The sequence below is a fragment of the Petaurus breviceps genome, unplaced genomic scaffold (assembly GCF_028583685.1).
Source record: "Petaurus breviceps papuanus isolate PSGF00001 unplaced genomic scaffold, PetGlider_PUasm1.0 688, whole genome shotgun sequence".
In the NCBI taxonomy this organism is placed as follows: Eukaryota; Metazoa; Chordata; class Mammalia; order Diprotodontia; family Petauridae; genus Petaurus; species Petaurus breviceps.
In genome coordinates this window covers 13151288-13169277 of record NW_027186457.1, presented here as the reverse complement: position 1 = coordinate 13169277, position 17990 = coordinate 13151288, and the positions used below count along the sequence as shown (strand labels likewise).

The 17990-nt window shown below is 37.9% G+C and overlaps 1 protein-coding gene across 1 annotated transcript in view; it reads left to right on the top strand.

Annotated features, from left to right (window-relative positions):
- The window catches only part of GK5 (glycerol kinase 5), a 62957-nt gene extending 49439 nt beyond the window's left edge, over positions 1-13518 (top strand). The window contains exons 12-16 of the mRNA XM_069104675.1: positions 1654-1748; positions 4819-4922; positions 6210-6269; positions 7561-7694; positions 8369-13518. Of these exons, the coding sequence (XP_068960776.1) occupies positions 1654-1748; positions 4819-4922; positions 6210-6269; positions 7561-7694; positions 8369-8517 (542 nt within the window). The 3' untranslated portion in view covers positions 8518-13518. The remainder of the gene's footprint in view (positions 1-1653; positions 1749-4818; positions 4923-6209; positions 6270-7560; positions 7695-8368) is intronic.
- Positions 13519-17990: the final 4472 nt, after the last annotated feature.

Genomic DNA, 17990 nt, shown 5'->3' with positions numbered 1-17990 from the left:
GCCTACCAGTTCACACCCAGGAATACAAAAGAAGCTTCTATATTAAACCATGAATCTTCATTTACATTGCATGTTGTTTTAAAAAATATACAAGAATTCTACCTGTAACTTTCTAAACTGACCTGATGATACCTGCTTCCTTCTGTTCTGTGCACTTAAAAACTTTTTATCTTTTTCTGTCAGACTGTGCTGGTATGATGAGCTTACATTCCAAGCTTAACACCTCCCTGGGCTGCTAGTGTACTAGGTGTGTCCCTTTGCATATCCAGGGCCAACGGGGACATTAGAATCAAAATCTCAGTCCCTTCAATTGGAAAGGACCTCAAGGCCTCTCTAGCTCTTTTTAAAATTAAATGGTGTGTAAGTGATCAGCAATGACTTTGTATAGAAAGTAATGTTTGAACTGAGTTTCAGGGGAAACAAAGGATTTTATGAGACAGAGATAAAGAAGTGCATTCTAGGTGTGGGGGAATCACCCCACAATGGAACAGAGATAGGACACTGTGTGATGGACAGCACAACCACTCTGAATGAACCATGTAGTGAGTGTCTGAAGAGAGAACAGGAGATAAGGAAGCCAGGAAGTGAGTCAGCCCATAAAAAGCTTTAAATGCCAAACAGAAGAGGGCCAGAAGGCCACTAAAGTTATCCAAAAGGGGAGTTGAATGGTCAGACCTGAGCTTTTGGACGTTCCCTTTAGCAGCTGTGGGGAGAATGGATTAGAGAAGGGAGAATGTCTTAGCAGGGATACCATGTTTTACTCTATTCCTCTTTAAATTAGCTCTACTTAATCATCTTTTTACTTTTTAAAAAATTGTTTCTGGGCGACCAGGTAGCACAGCAAGTAAGAGCACCAGCTCCAGTGTTGAGATGACCTGGAAATCGAATCCCGGGCTCAGACACTTAGCACCCACCCAGAAACACCTGGCCGTGTAACCTTGAGCAAGTTACTTAACCCCAATTGCTTTATAAAAAAAAAAAAATTAAAAAAATTGTTTCGTGAGTGAAAAAAATTATCACATGATAGGCAGTCATGGATGGGTTGAGATCTGCACTGTTAGAAGGAAAAGCCACATTAATAAAACCACCACTTCATATTTGCTTGTATCTTTGTATCCAGGGATGTGCCAAAGCCAACTTTTATACAAGATTCTTGAGAGCCAAATGGTAAATTTTCAGTGTGAGCATTTATACCACAGAAATTGGCAAATGCTATAAATCAGAGCTTGATTTATTGGTTTGTTGATTGTTTAGACTTAAAGTGATGGACAAAGTGCAGATTAGATTTAAAAATCTGTCCCAGGCCCATCTATGTCAACCAATGGTATATAAGCCCCATTAGGGAAAAGATTCCTTTCCATTTCTGTCTTTGTATCCTTAGGGCATTGTGCATGGTAGGTACTTAATAAATATTTCTTGAATTTCACTGGATTAAAACACCATCAATGCTAGAATAAAGTACTCAGTGTTAGAGACAAAATGTGCTTAGCGCAATGCCTGGAGATGCCTACTACAGGGTTTGAGCAGTCATGTTGCTTATATGGTCATTCTTTATGTATATGAAGTTCTGTTGCTAATAAATCTTAGGGTTGTTCTATGTAATTATATTTTCATTTGTTTTTCTTCTTTTCCATAACCCAAAACTTTTTGCAGATCTTTTCACAGATGCTGATGAGACTGAAAAAATGGCTAAAAGTTTGCCAGATTCTGAAGGAGTTTATTTTGTTCCATCTTTTAGTGGATTACAGGTAAAAGAAAAAACTCCAGCCAGAGACAGCTTTGTCTGTACTCTCCTACCAGCTTATCTATAGTTTCCCTTGACTTAGACCGGAGAACAATGTGTAGCATATCATGGGGGAATAGGGTCAGTTGAACTACTAGTGGATTCTAAAGCTGAGAAGCCATACTCTAGTTCTCAAGAAACTCCCTAGGATTAAACAGAAATCCCCCAGATGGTCCTTATTATTGGTCTCAAGTGCTGTCCTAATACTGAACAGACTTTTCAGATTTGGGAATGACTTAATTAAAAATGTAACCAATTCAAATCCAAAAGTTAGCAATGGACTAAAATGGAACTTTTTTTTTTCAACCAGTGACCTAGGACTGGTTTGCCAAAGGTATCCATTTCCTTACCTTTGGCAAAGTACAATGTAATCATGAAGGGTCTTCCCAGTGTTCTAATGCAGTGGGGTCACACCCTCAAATCACATCTGAGGATCCCTGAAAGCAAGATGTATAAACTATGTGTAGGAATCATTTCACTCCCCTCTGAAAGAATATGTCCTTTTTAGAGTGAAAAAATGCTCTGAATCACTATTGATTAGAGAAATGCAAATCAAAACAACTCTGAGGTACCACATCACACCTATCAGATTGGCTAACTGACAAAACAGGAAAATGGTAAATGTTGGAGATGTGGGAAAATTGGAACACTAATGCATTGTTGGTGGAATTGTGAACTGATCCAACTATTCTGGAGAGCAATTTGGAACTATGCCGAAAGTGTATGTCCTTTTTAGAGTGAAGTGTATCAGCTACTAAATCTCATTCATCTTAAGGGAAGAAATGAAGAATACTTATTCATTAACATTTCAAAAAGGGGGGTTAGATTTAATCCAGGAAATGTAGTAAATAATTAGCATCCTAAATCTCATACCCTTATTGAGAAAAATGCTATGAAATGTTTAATGACTATTTCAGGGACTCTTGTCTGTATCTTCTTTGACAGACAACATTGTTGTTATAATAATCCATTGTGTCCTTGTTCCTTCACCTTTAGACAGGAAGGAACAAACTCCTCCTGAAGTCCCAGTGCAGAAGGCTATCTCCTATATATCCCTATCTGTATCCCTAAAGGAAAGCAGTTTTTTATATGGGTAGGATTTATTACATCTCTTGTTTGACAGTATTGTTTTCCTAATGATAGTCAGTGGTGTGTTGATTAGGGATTTGTCACATAAAGACCACGTGCTTCGTTTTTGTTTTTGATTTTCATTTCTCTTATCAATAGTCATTTAGAGCATTTTTTCATATGACTATAGATAGCTTTAATTTCTTCATCTGAAAACTGCCAGTTCATATCCTTTGACCATTTATCAATTGGGGAATGACTTGTATTTTTGTACATTGGACTTAGTTCTCTATGTATTATAGACATGAGGCCTTTATCAGAAACACTGACTGTAAAAATTGTTTCCCAGCTTTCTGCTTCCCTTCTAATCTTGATTGCATTGGCTTTGTGCAAAACCTTTTTAATTCACATACCCTCTTTCGTTGTAGCCTTATAATAGCCTGAGGAGGGAGGTTCTGTGGCGTTATTCTCTTCATCTTAGTTAACTGAGGCTCAGAAAAGCTGTGCCTCATCCATGCTCACCCAGCTCCTACTGTCTGAGGCCAGATTTGAATCTGTACCTTCTTGACTTCAAGTCTAACACTCCTTCTGTCTCATTTGGAACCCGTGTTCCACATTTACCAAATTGAGAAAGATTACACCAAGATCATGAGAAATAATTATTACTGCTCATCCTTTTTAAAAATTAAGTATCAAGATCAGCTGTGAATGACTTAGCTATTCTCAGCAATGCAGCAATCCAAAACAGCTCTGAAGGACTTATGATAAAAAATGCTCTCACTCCCCAGAGAGAGAACTGATGGTGTCTGAATACAGACTGAAACAAACTTTTTTTTAAATTTCCTTTATTTTTCTTGAGTTTTTTTGGTCTATATTTTCTTCTACACCATGACTGTTTTGGATATGTTGGTTTTTTTTTTAAAGCAATCGGGGTTAAGTAACTTGCTCAAGGTTATGCAGCTAGGTGTTTCTGGGTGGGTGCTAAGTGTCTGAGCCCGGGATTCAATCTCCAGGTCATCCTGACACTGGAGCCAGTGTTCTTACTCTCTGTGCTACCTGGCCGCCCCTTGGATATGTTTTACATGACTGCACATGTGTAGTCTGTGTCAAGTTGCTTGCATTCTCATTGGTGGTGGGGTGGGGGGGGAAGGGAGAGAATTTGGAACTCAAAAGTTTTAAAAACAAATGTTAAATTTTTTTTTACGGGACAGCTAGGTGGCGCAATGAATAGAGCACCAGCCCTGGAGTCAGGAGGATCTGAGATCAAATCTGGCCTCAGACACTTAATACTTACTAGCTGTGTGACCTTGAACAAGTCACTTAACCCCAGTTGCTCTGCTTTCCCCCCTCCAAAAAGCAAAAAATTTTAAAAATTTGTTTTTACCTGTAACTGGGGAAAATAATACGAAATATTGTTAAAAATTAAGCATTCATCTATGTTAGCTATGATTTTTAACACAAGAGAAATGTGAAATCCAAATTTTACCTCTTAGAAATTTTTACACATTTAATATCTTCCTTCCTCCAAATGGGCTAGTAAATTATTCCAGAGAAGTAAATTACTCATAGCTTTCGAGCACAAATCATTTTAGGCCATTAGCGTCCTATATATAATTCACTAGAAAAGAGAATTTAACTTAATGGGAAAATATTTGAGGGCTCTTTTTCCCCTAAAGGAAATTAGTTTTTTCATATGGGTAGGATTTATTACATCTCTTGTTTGACAGTATTATTTTCCCTAATGATAGTCGGTGTGGTGTGTTGATTAGAGAGCTGTCACATGTTGACTATGTGACCTTGGACAAATCACTCAACTTTTCAGTGCCCCATATCATAATGCAAATTACCTGTCATTTTTTTTTCTCATTGTAGCTCCTTTGTCATGTGTAATTTTCTCTTTACTATTTGAAATCTTTCCCCAGTGTTTAAATATGTAAATTAATAATGTGTGCTTTTTTCCTTTGTAGATTCCATTAAATGACCCTTGTGCATGTGCTTCTTTTATGGGTCTTAAGGCTTCCACCAATAAGTATCACCTTGTACGAGCCATCCTGGAGTCAATAGCTTTCAGGTATTAAATAAACCTCTATTTAGCCCACACTTTCCATTTTGAAAAATCCCTGTAAGTCTCAACTGGATATCAAACAGTATATTATCTGAGTACTTTTACTTTGAAAGAGTCTGCATGTTATAGTGGGTCGGGGGCTGACCTCAGAGTCTGGAGATCCTGGGTTCAAGGCCTGCTTTGGATACATCCTGACTCTAAACCAAAGAACTCTTTAAGCCTGTATGTTGTAGAAGAGGTGCTGTCCTGCTCCCTGTACTGCTGTTCTAAAATATTCTGTGATTTCAGTGAGAGTGTTCCCTTAACATTTATATCTTGTCCCGTGTTTGTTCTTATTTTAAGTTATTAATAGATAGCATTAATATGAATGAAATCCTAACTTAGAGCATTTGCAATTTTTTAAAAATCCCATTATTTATAGAAGAGACTATTAAGGCTCCAAGTTGGGATTTCTTTTTTATGGAGCATAACAGAGTTTTTCTACTACAGAAACCCTAATTAATAATACTGTAAGTGTTTAAAATATAATTTAATTTTTAAGAGTTCAAATTTTCAAGAGACTTTTTATGGGGGATTTTCTTGTAACTATTTTGTCATAATATGAGACAGTGGTCTTATATTAAATATTAAGAATTTGGCCAGTAGGCAGTATGCTATAGTGTGGCAGATAGCTATCCTCCAGTCAGAGAAGACCTAGGTTCAGGTGGGGCCTCTGCTCCATCCTGGTGGGGTGACACGGGGTGAATCACTTAATCTCTTAGTGCTCCAGGTACCTCTAAGACTGCAGAAAAGGTTCTGACCTGCATTGGTAGAGGGAGTTGCCTCACCAGGGACTTCCCTAAAACCAGTGAAATCCTAGGTCCAGTTTCTAATCTTTATGACTATCATCAGAAGAAAATTGATAGGGACCACTAAGCCATACATAAAGATCCCAGTGGCCACATTTTGTCTTAGAAAACTACACGTTAACATTATCTATATTCTCTTGTATTTTTATTTATTTTGTTAAACATTTCCAATTCATGGTTTAGTGGCCCTGTTTTTATTTGAGTTTGATACCGCTTCTCTAGGCAACTCTCTAAGATAAAGTTGCAGAAAAGTTGCCAACCTGCATTGAGAGAGGGAGTTTTCTTACCTGGGAGTTCCCAGTATCACAGGTCCCATCCCTATCCCTGTCCTATGAAAGAGTATCATCTGCGTGTAACTTTGTGTATTTTTTTTTCATTTTGAAGGAAATACATATTATAGTCATGATTTGCAATTTTTCTAAAGAGCTGTCTTCTTTTTAAATAGAAATAAACAGTTGTATGAGATGATGCAAAAGGAGGTTAACATTCCTGTTACCTCAATTCGGTATGTAGACTTTACTTTCAATATGACAGAATCTTTCATAACTAAGAGTATAAAACTAAAATGAGTAAGAATTCATCATAAATTACCCAGTCTCACAAATTTCAACATCTGAAGTTCAAAATTCTTTTTGACCTAATTCCTCAAAGAGCAAACCTTCCTTAAATCTTGTTCCTTATGATTAATGGGAAAATAGTTGCCATCGTTTTCTAGAGGAAGTGCTGATAGGTTTCAGGAGACCTAAACCTAACTTTTCTGGCCCCCGAATCTAGAGAGTAGCATTAGGATTGTAGAGGAAAGCCCCCACTTAGATGTCTTCTGAATGGGAAGGGTGTTCAGGATCTTGGCATGATTCGTGGTTTTGTTTGCCTCTCTCTCTAATGACAGCATCGATTCCTCAAGCCCTTTGTCAGAATGTCCAAATAGACCGGAGTTAGATTTGAAACCAGGGGACTTCATGTCTGAATTCTGAACTAGTAAAAAATTTCTTCTCTCCTATTTGAGCTGGTCATTGCAGTTTCTGCAGCAGCCAGCTGTAAATGGAGTGGCTGGGGGAAGGTGGTATGGGGCCTTGTTCAGGAAATCACTAGTGGAGTCCTGATCTTTAGAGCTGGAAGTGTAGTGCAGGGCTGCCATTTTTTCAAATGAGGAAAAGGCCCAGTAAAATGGTTCATCCACAAACTCCCAGATAGTAGTGATCTCATCTTACCACAACTATACTTCCAAAGCAGAGTATAATAGAATTTTGTTTCAATTTCTTCAGTTTCCTCTACTAATAGAGATTTAGGTCTCCTCCCATATCTTAGTTGAGTGACTAGAAAAATCCATTCACATGATACCAAATTCCCCTCCTTCTATACTTTCCACTCCCCCCTCCATCCCTTCCAGCTCCATAGGAGCCACAGATCAAGAGACCAGGGCCCTTTCAAGCTCTAATGAGGAAGACCTTAGTGAGAAATGGTTTAGATCAGGAGTGGGGAACCTGTGGCCTCCAGGCCACATGTGGCCCTCTAGGTCCTCAGGTGGAGCCCTTTGACTGAAAGCAGACTTCACAGAACAGATCCTCTTAATTAAAGGATTTGTTCTGTGAAGCTTGGACTCAGTCAAAAGGCCACACCCAAGGACCTATAGGGCCACATGTGGCCTCAAGGCTGCAAGTTCCCCACCTCTAGTTTAGATAATCTTGATAAAATCAAGACTGCAGGAGCTCCTTTGTGGTATAGCTTTGATTTTAAGAAACATTAAATGATGTGTTTATTATTGATATGTTACCTTGTACATCTTTCTTCCATAGGGCAGATGGAGGAGTCTGCAAGAATAGTTTTGTTATGCAGATGACCTCTGACCTGATAAATGAGAAGATAGACAGACCTGCCCAGATAGATATGTCTTGTTTAGGAGCTGCTTCTCTGGCTGGGCTTGCAGTTGGTATGTATGATTGGCTTTCTTTTAAAATATTTCCTGTATGCAGGATTTATCATTGTAAAGCCCAGAATTGGAGGGTGATATGGTGTTTACATTCTGCTCCTGCTCACCTGTCACTTAAGTCACTACTTGTGGTTTGCTCTTCTCTCCCATCTCCAGGACAAGCATAAATAGATATATACACATATGTATCTATAAATTTGCATTTATAGAATTATCTAGATATCCTTTTTCCTGTCTTTGACCTCTTAGGTTTATATGCCAGTAGTAGTAATGATAAGTCAAAGGATATTCACAGTTTTAGAGACTTTTGACGTAGAAGCTATTGCTTTCTAGAACAGTTGGACCAGTTCACAACTCCACCAGTAGTGCTTTGATGTGCTTGTCCTCTCATTGTCCCTCTAGTAATGTCACAGTTTACCAAGTCTGTCTCCTAAAACTTAGAGGGCTTGTGATGGATGTCGTTGGAGGCAGTGGTCAGTCTGAAGTCAGCACACAAGTAAATGTTCCACCTCACACACCTGTACTTCAGCCCTATGATGTGACAGTCTTTTGAATTTGTAATAAAACTTGTCCAGGAGGTGCCTTCTCACCTATTTCTAGTCTTTGTGTTCAGTCTTATGGTTCCAGGCAAGATTTACTATCAGATTTGAGAATATATTTTTTCTTATTTCTAGGGTTTTGGACAGACAAAGAGGAGTTAAAGAGGCTGAGGGAAAGTGAAAGAGTTTTTGAGCCACAGAGGAAATTGAAAGAATATGAACCTAGTATGGAAAACTGGGTCAAGGCTGTAAAGCGTTCCATGAACTGGTATAGCAAGATGTAACACCACATGGGAGAAGACAAAGCACTCTATTGCTTTTTGGCGGGGAAACCCTTTTACCATCATTTTTATCCAAATCTTAAACTTGCTAAGACAACGGTACCTCATAAACACACCTTTCATGGCCATGTGTTTTGTAGCAGCCTTCCAGGGAGAGTGGTGGCCACCATATCCAGTTGTGCTTTGGCTGCTCCAGAATTCTTCTGTCTTGCCTCGGGTCCTCATTTTTAAAAACAAAAGAACGTTGTAGATCATTGCTATAACTGAACATTGTGATTTGTTGCCAGAAATTTTTGGTGAATATCATTCAATGTTTCATTCAAAAATTATGTCATTTTTGCCTTGAATTCATTAGATTTCTCTACAATCCATGTACTAAATAAAAGGATGACTGTGCCAAAATATTATAGTAGTGCTAAAGTAGCATTAAGCTTTTTTACATTTAAAGCTGCAATTGTTCAATGTTCTGTCCAGATGTGAGCTATTTGTCAATATTTGGTTTTTAGATTAAGTTTCTTTATTGGCTAGTGCATCATCTTTTTCTAACTGCCTTAATTTTTGCTTTCCTGTGATATAGCAACATTGTTTTTTTTGCAGATTTGCTAACAAACATTTCATAATTGGTCATTTGTAGTGTTTGAAAAAATTTTGTTTTTTTTGATTGATAAAAATAATAGTGTTTGCTAAGGAACAAAAATTTCTTTCTCTCTTTCCATCATATTTCTTTCTTACTTAACCTTACCTGATTTGCAGGTAAAGTAGGGAAACAATGTTCTCACAACTTTTGGCTGTCGTCACAGAGTTGATCACAATCTCATTTTTTGAGCTTACTGTTACTGTTTTCTGCCTCTTGCCTCATGATCTCGCTGAGTATTTTGTTGTCTTATGTTAATGTCCTAACACATTTTGTTTTAAACAAATGGGCTGTTGTTTAATATGGAAAAACAAAACGGTTCTTAGTAGGATCAAGATGATGTCATCTCTACTTTTTTTGACCTGTTCTGGTAGTTAGGGTAGATCTCTCAGACTTCCTTTACAGTATTTCATCCTTGCATGTATACCTTGTGATAACCCACCTGTCTGGCCCAGGGGATGGCAAGCGTGAATCCACTGAGTAGCAGATACCTTGGATACCCTTCTCAGTCCCATCTTCTTCTAGGAGAAGAGCAGAGAAAGATTTTAATTTATTTTTTGATCCTCTACTTGGTAAAGATTTTAGAGAGAAGAGAGTAGAGGTAGGGCCTAGGCTGCCCCCACTCCCAATCATTTGAGCACCATTTTAGCTTTCATAGTATAGAATAATGAGTTGTGTGCCTGTGACTGATATTTGGCCCTCATCATCATCACCACTACCCTCATTTCCCCTTTGCCAGGACTTGTCCGTTTAATACTGGCTTTTGCTTGTTTGTTTTGCTAGTTGTGAGTTTGTTTCTTCTTTCAAACCATAGTACTTTGACTTAAAGGGGAAACTGTCCAGTAATAATGTAATTTAAGGAAGGTAATCAAAGTACCAAGTTATTTTAGTTTTTCATCTCCAAAAATGGACAACTTGCGTCTTTGGAGAATACTTTGTAAGAACAAAAAAGCAAAACATGTACATCATTCCTATTCCTCAAATTCCTTTATGTTAGGCTCCAGCAACAGTTCTAGATTTTGTCCTATTAGAATTTTGTTGTCTCAAACACCTGAGCTGTCTATCTACTGAGGCTTTAAAGTCTTGTTATATAGAAATTTTTCGGTGTAATAGTCTCCCTGTCTTCTCTAATTCTTCCTTTCTTCTCTTGTTTCTGGTAATCTTACACTGAAAATAACTTTCTGTGGGATCTGAACTGTTTGTGACCAAATGGGACTAAATCGAAACCAGAGAGGCCCCTATTACCATTTTTCAGAGACTTGAAGTTTGGTGGGTGTGCATTAGTCAGTAATACTCTTGTCTTTGCACACCAAGACCTGAACCGCAATATCACGAAAGTCTAAAATTTTAATTTTACTTCAACCTTGTCTGTTAATTCCTCTCTGTCTCTCTCTCCTATTATATTCCCACATATTAAAGGATAAATATTGTTTATTATGTATAACTGAATTTCATGGGAATCGGGGACCTGCCCAAATAATGGTGGGTTTATTTTTTCCTATTCAAGACTAGAAACAAGCCTGATTTTTGTCCTTTTGGTTCTTGAAGTGACAGTTTGCTGGACAGGTGGTCAGATTTTACTCAAATCAGAAAAGTTAAAAAAAAATTGCTCTCGAAGCTTATAATAGAAACATTTTGAATCTTTCTCATAGGCCATTATCACTTGGGAACTTGTTAATAAGAAGGGTCCTAGTCATTCAGAGAAAACAGCCCTACTTGTAATGTAAAGAACAGAACCCGCTCCGTAAGCTGGTGCTGTTCCTTTTATATAGAAAAGCCGTAGTTGTGGTGCAGATCAGGGATATGCTTGGCAGGCTTAGGACAGGACCAAAATAGACTGATTCACTGCTTTGCTAGGATTTGTATTTTTTAAACTTGTCTCATCTACACTCGTTGACTAACGATTTAAAGATGCCTTCCTGTCCCTGGGCAAAGACAACGTCGGATAAATCCTCTGTCTTTGCCCTCCTCACAGCCCCCTGTATCGTGAGCTCCTTGAGGGCAGGGATTCTGTCCTCTTCCTCTCTCTATCACCCACAGTGCCTTGCTCATAGTAGGTGCTCAGCTAATGTTGGTTGAAGGTTTGGAATTTCATCTCTAAGTTGGACTTTAACATGTATGTTTCCCTTTCTCTTTTTGTACATAAAACTGCTAGTAGATAGTAAGGAATGTTTGTTATAGTAAATACAGTGGATCTTGAGAGGCAGTTATAAATAGGCTTGTGAGCATACACATCTGAAATCCCCATTTTTTCCTTAAAACTGTATCTGAAAATCTCACTTTTTATGAGAGAAAGTGGTTTTTTCAGAGTTTTATATTTTTAAACAACGAAATCTTTCATGTTAGTGTATATCTGCAGGCACATATTTAGATAGTTTGGGGGGATATTTCTAAGGAAAGACAACAGTTTTTCCACAAGTTTTACATTTATTACAGACGAATACTAAATGAAGGGATCCTAGGAATGTCAAACCATACTTGTGCTTTAGGAAGAGAGCTCTAAAAAAAGGTTCCCTTCTTGTCCCATTAATCAATCTTATTTAATTAAAAACAACAAGTGGTAAGGTACTCCTCCCCCCATAGCCTAGCAGTAATTTCAATATTCTTGGTTTCATGAAGAGGAAAAAGGTGGTACCTTGAGGCCTTTAGACCTTATAATGATTTTTAAAACACCTCAGATTGTGCAGAGGAGACCTGACTCTACTCTGAGTCCAAATTCACCTACCAGACAAGAACAACAATGGATTTGGAGTCCCTTTGGGAATTTTTATTTTGACATCCTCAAAAAGAATGAAAAGTCCCAGGATCCATTCCTGAACCTTCAGTACCAGCTTGAGCCCAGAATGGACCCCAGGAATAGCCCAAGCACATACCCAGTCATACGCCCATAGGGTCATAGAGGAGGTCTCCAGAATTGCCCTCATTGTGAGGGGTACAGGCAGCACATCAGCATAGCCCATTGTCATGAGCAAGTGTGGCAGAAATGTCCTTGGAAGCAAGGAAGGAACCCCAGTTGCAAAGAACAGAAATGGGAAAACTCAGTGAAAGCCCCAGATTTCCCCTCCTTAATGACAGAGTTGATCCACTGAGTCTAGCAGCTCTGTGTACCCTGTGACTGTGGGGGAGAGAAACGACAAGTTCTCAGCCGTTTCTTCTCATTTTTACCTTTTCCATTTAATGACTCTGAAGAGGTCATTCCATTAGGGGTTTGAAATACTGTAACTGATCAGGATATCTTTAGGTAGCTTCCAGGCACATACATCCATGAGGGAGAGGCTGAGAGGGGCCGATAGATGTTCTGTATTCATTAGTGTCATGTTGATCTGTGATTAGCCATGTAACAATATCATTGTTGAAAAATGTTTTTAAGTACTGTATAGAGTTTTTTACACAGCTGTCTTAATATTTCTAAAAGCTTTTATTTTTAAATAATATAACTTGCTATGATTCAAAGTGATTTAGTAGAAAATTTATTTGAAAATTTTGTATTATGCAAGGTGGTATAATATAGATTTCAATTGGGATATATGAGCTTGTTCTCTATCATTCTGTTCTTCTTTCAAAAGTTTACCAGCCTCATTAATATTAAATTTTCATCAAGATCCTTATAAATAGCTGTATAGCAACATCTGTTCACTAAATCTAGGAGGCATAAGTGTCTTGGTGGAAATTTCTTCTTCAATTTCATAAGGGTTCCCTTTCACTTCCTATTCCCTGAAGGGCTAGCCTAGAGGTAAGAAAGGCTAGTAAGCATTTTATATTCCAGAAAAATCCTTTCCATGTGGCTCATAGTATTTATTTTGTGATAAGCCAATTATAATTGTTGGAATTAAGGCTAAAGCTCTGTGGGGAACAGGGGCCCAGGCAAACAGATGCCATGTCCAGGGCCTGTGCCTATCCACCCACTCTCTAGATTTCATTCATTTTTTGAGATCCTTCCTAAACAAGGAAACTTCTTCCTGGTTTTTACACATCATGCCACTCCTGGTTATCCATGACCTTAAAAGGAGAGCTGTCAAAATGACTAATGGGCTGGGATGTATGATGGAAAACTTAACCAAAACTCATTATTAACTGAGTCCACAAAAGAAAAACCCTGACAAGAGGCAAAGTCACTTTCAGACCTGTTCAGCCTTCGTCTATATTCTACATCCTTGCATAAGGGAACTTACTAGAGAAGAAAGTGCATTGTGAAAAAATACGAATATAATTTGTTGGAAAATGAATGTATTGTTTTTTTTAAATATTTAAAAAAACAAATAACTGGATGATATTTTGCAAATAATGATGGTACTAGCTTAGTTTTTTTTTTAAATCATCTCTAAAAATTGTACTGAAGAAAAAAAATAAAATTTACTAAGAATGGTGAATGATTGATCTGTTTGCCTAGTGTATGACAAGAGCTGTATCTCTGTGGTTTATGGGGAGGAGTCTTTTTAGCATGGCAGGGAGGAGCCTGGGAATAGGGTCTTGAACCTGATTATCAAGGTTCTAGTCCCACACTTTTTCTCTCTGAGACATGAAGGTGCAAGAATGAAATGTCTTATGAGACAAGATGGCTTGAGTGTCAGGTCATTCTAGTGCTGGGTGAGGTCCTTACTAGGCTTGGCTCCTGCTGTCACTGGCTCTAGGACTTTAGTTGTTGGGACCTCAGGTGGCTTTGATGGATCTCCAGTCCTCACTCCACTTTTATTTTCCAATCTTGGGATAAGAATAAGCACAAAAGAAATGAATTGTGTGCATATGTGGTGGTCAGGTGGGGGAGGAGTTCTCCCATTGAGCAACCCATACAGGTTTTTGTCTTGCTCACTACTGTGGAAATCTACACTTAGATCATTTTGTAGGTACACAGTGCCAGGTCAGGCTACTAAGTCACATTAGTCCTGGGAGCTTCTTAGTCAGCCACGAGATTTTTCCATCATTACACCATCTATCTCTCATAGCCAGAAACTGGTCCCTCAAAGATCCACATGTTGAATTGTCCACAGGCAGAGAAAATGTACATATTCTGTATATAACCCCCAAGGGAGAACAAGTCTGAACATGCTTTAAGAACTGAGCCCCAGTACATTCTTTCTCCCCCACCCCACCCCTATTAAAAATTTGCTCTTAGCAGTTCTGCTGAGGTGTGTTTTGAATTCACTGTCCAGGTCCCCATTCTGTTGAAAGCTATTTTTTCAGCCCCAGGAAGACCTAAGTATTATCTGTCCTTTGACTTGCTTCCCTAGTGCCACACTGGAAAGAGTCTTAAAACACTCTCTATGGCATAGATCTTATTAAAACCTACACATGCAGGAAGAAATTATTCCCAAATATGTCCCCTTCATGGTCTAGGGAACTTTCCTCTGGGTTTTATATATAATTGTATTATTAAGTGAATTTGGAATTTGGATTGTCTTTGCAGTGGCATCGAGAAAAATGTGTCAACAAATATTTGTGTGCTTAATATTTTCCTTGGCAATGTATTAGGTACTATGGGGTCACATCATGAAGCATATGCTTTATCATAAAAATTATGGATTTCTAGATATGCTTCTTCCCATTTCCCTACCCAGAGAGCCACCTCTTGTAATAAAAATCATATACTTTCAAAAGAATTTTGTGTTTTAGAGAGAAAAGAATTTGGAGTCAGAAGACTTAATCTCTTTGTTAGCACTGTGGCCTTGGGCAAGTCATTTTTTTTCCATTTAAAATATTTATGTATTTATTTTTAACATTAATTTTTTAAAATTTGAGTTCCAAATTTCTCTCCCTCCTCCCTCCAGTCCTTCCCCCACCCATTGAGAAGACAAGCAATATTATATCAATTATACATGTGAAATCATTCAAAACTTTTCCATATTAGCCATGTTGCAAAAAAAAAGCAAAGAAATTAAAGTGAAAAAAATTACATTTCAGTCTTCACTCAGAGTTCATCAGTAGATAGTATATTTATTTCATTATGAGTAATTTTGAATTGTCATGAATCATGTTGACTAGAATAGCTAAGTCTTTCGCAGTACAATGTTGCTGTTGCTGTGTACAATGGTCTCCTGGTTCTACTCATTTCACTTTGCATTACTTCACATAAGTCTACTCAAGTTTTTCTGAAATAATCCTGCTAATCATTTCTTATAGCAATGTGCTATATCATATGCAACTTTTTCAGCCATTCCCCAATTAGTTGATGGGTATCTTGGGAAAGTCGTTTAAGTTGCTTTAGCTTGATTTCCTCATTTGAAAAATGGTAATATTAGTCCATTATTACCCACCTCACAGAATTATCAAGGATCAAATAAGATGTCATAGACTTTCTAAAACCTTAAAAAATTATACATATATAAGGTTTCAGAGAAAACTTACATATATAGGGAGAAATACAAGCCTGCAGCACATAATAAAGTTACAGATTAAGTATTACTATGGTTGTGTTTCTTGGTAATCATTTTAATAGTCATTTTGTGGCATTCTCACTTTGCTCCACCCTCAGATCTACTCTAATGTTGCTGTTAAGAAGGGTGCGGTTTTGGAGTAGTGGAGGTGGAGCCAAGATGACAGAGAAAAAGCAGTGACTCTCCTGAGCTCCCCTCAAAACCCTCCAAAAACTTTTAAATAATGTCATAAATCAATTCCTAACATGGCAGAACCCATAGAAGGATGGGGTGAAATAAGTTTCCAGCCAAAGACAACTTAGAAGCTCAGTAGGAAAGGTCTGTTGCACCTTCATGAGAATTGTGCACAGTTTAATGCAGGCAATGCCAGCCCAGACACAGACCCAGCAAACCAGGAGCAAGCCTTAGGAGCCACTGAATCAGCAGTGGCAGTAGCTGCTTCCAGAGTTCTTAATCCACAGCCTGTAAAGGGGTTAAACAATTGATCAGAAGATTTCAGGAGTCTCTTCTCTGGCACTGGGGGCAGGACTCTATTGCTCTGCCCATACTCATATCAGGGTCACAGTCTTGGGAGGCAGTCTCAGGGTGAGAAGGAGCACTAACCCACCAGAGTTTGTGGCTACATTGGAGCAGGGACCCTCGTCACAATTCCAGGGGAGAAAAGAGTGCTTGTGGTCACTTACCAGACAATAGGCCAGGAGAGTAGTAAATACCTCTCTTTAGATCATGCCACCTCGGAAGAACTGAAAATGTACGGGTCCCTAGAAGTATCTCTGAAAACAGTTGAACAAAACCTCTGAAGCCTGGAAGTAGAGCCCTACTTTAACAAAGAGTTAAAAATCAAGAAATAGAATGGGAAAATGAGCAAACAACAGAAAAATAATTTCTGACTATAGAAAGTTACTATGTCACAAGGAAGATCAAACACACTCAGAAGAAGATAACAAATCAAAGCTCCAACATCCAAAGCTTCCAAGAAAAATATGAATTGGTTTCAGGCCATGGAAAAATTCAAAAAGGATTTTAAAAATCAAGGGAGGTAAAAGAAAAATTGAGAAGAGAGATGAGAGTAAATCATAAAAAAATTCAACAGTTTGGTAAAAGAGATTTTTAAAAATACCAAAGAAAATAATACTTTAAAAAAAACAGATTAGTCCAAATGGTAGAAGAGGTACAAAAAGCCAAGGAAGAGAAGAATGTCTTGAAAAGTAGAATTAACCAAATGGAAAAAGAGGCAGCAAAATTCACCGAAGGTAAAAAAAAAAAACTCCTTAAAAAGTAGAATGGAGCAAATAGAAGTTAATTACTTTATGGGAAATCAAGAAGCAATAAAACAAAACCAAAAGAATAAAAAAAAAATAGAAGACAACATGAAATATCTCATTGGAAAAACAACTGACCTGGAAAATAGATCCAGGAGAGATAATTTAAAAATTGTTGGATTACCTAAAATGATAAAAAAAAAAAAGTAGCCTAGACATCATCTTTCAAGAATTTATCACGGAAAACTTAACTGGTATTCTAGAACCAGAGGGTAAAATAGAAATTGAAAGAATCTATCGATAACCTCCTGAAAGACATCCCAAAATGAAAACTCCCAGGAATATTATAGTCAAATTCAGCCAGAAAAGAAACAATTCAAATATTGCGAAGCCACAGTCAGGATATCACAAGATTTAGCAGTTTCTATATTAAAAGATTGGAGGCTTGGAATATGATTTTACAGAAGGCAAAGGAGTTAGGATTACAACCAGGAATCACCCACCAGCAAAACTGAGTATAGTCCTTCAGGGCAAAAAATAGACATTCAATGAAATAGAGGATTTTCAGGCATTCTTGATGAAAAGACAAGAGCTGAATAGGAAATCTGACTTTCAAATACAAGGCTAAAGAGAAGCATAAAAAGGGAAACAAGAAGGGGAAATCATAAGGGACTTTAATAAGGTTAAACTGTTTATATTCCTTCATAGAAAGATGATACTTGTAACTCATAAAAACGTCCTCATTATTAGAGCATTTAGGAGTACATACAGACAGAGGGCACAGGTGTGAGTTGAATCTGAAGGGATGACATCTAAAAAAATAAAATTAAGAGGTGAGAAAGAGGAATGCACTGGGAGGAAGGAAGAGGTAGAGGGGTAGAATGGGGTAAATTATCTCACATAAAAGAGGCAAGAAAAAGCTTTTACAATGGAAGGGAATTTGGGAAAAGTGGAGGCAGTGAGTGAACCTTACCTTCATTAGAATTGGCTCAAAGAGGGAATAACATATACATTCAATTGCATATAGAAATTTATCTTTCTCAATGGTAAAGCAGGAGGGGAAGGGAATAAGGTGGGTGGTGATAGAAGGGAGGCAGAATGGGAGAGGTGATAGAAGCAAAACGTTTTGAGAAAGGACAGGGTAAAAGGAGAGAGAGAGAGAGAGAGAGAGAGAGAGAGAGAGAGAGAGAGAGAGAGAGAGAGAGAGAG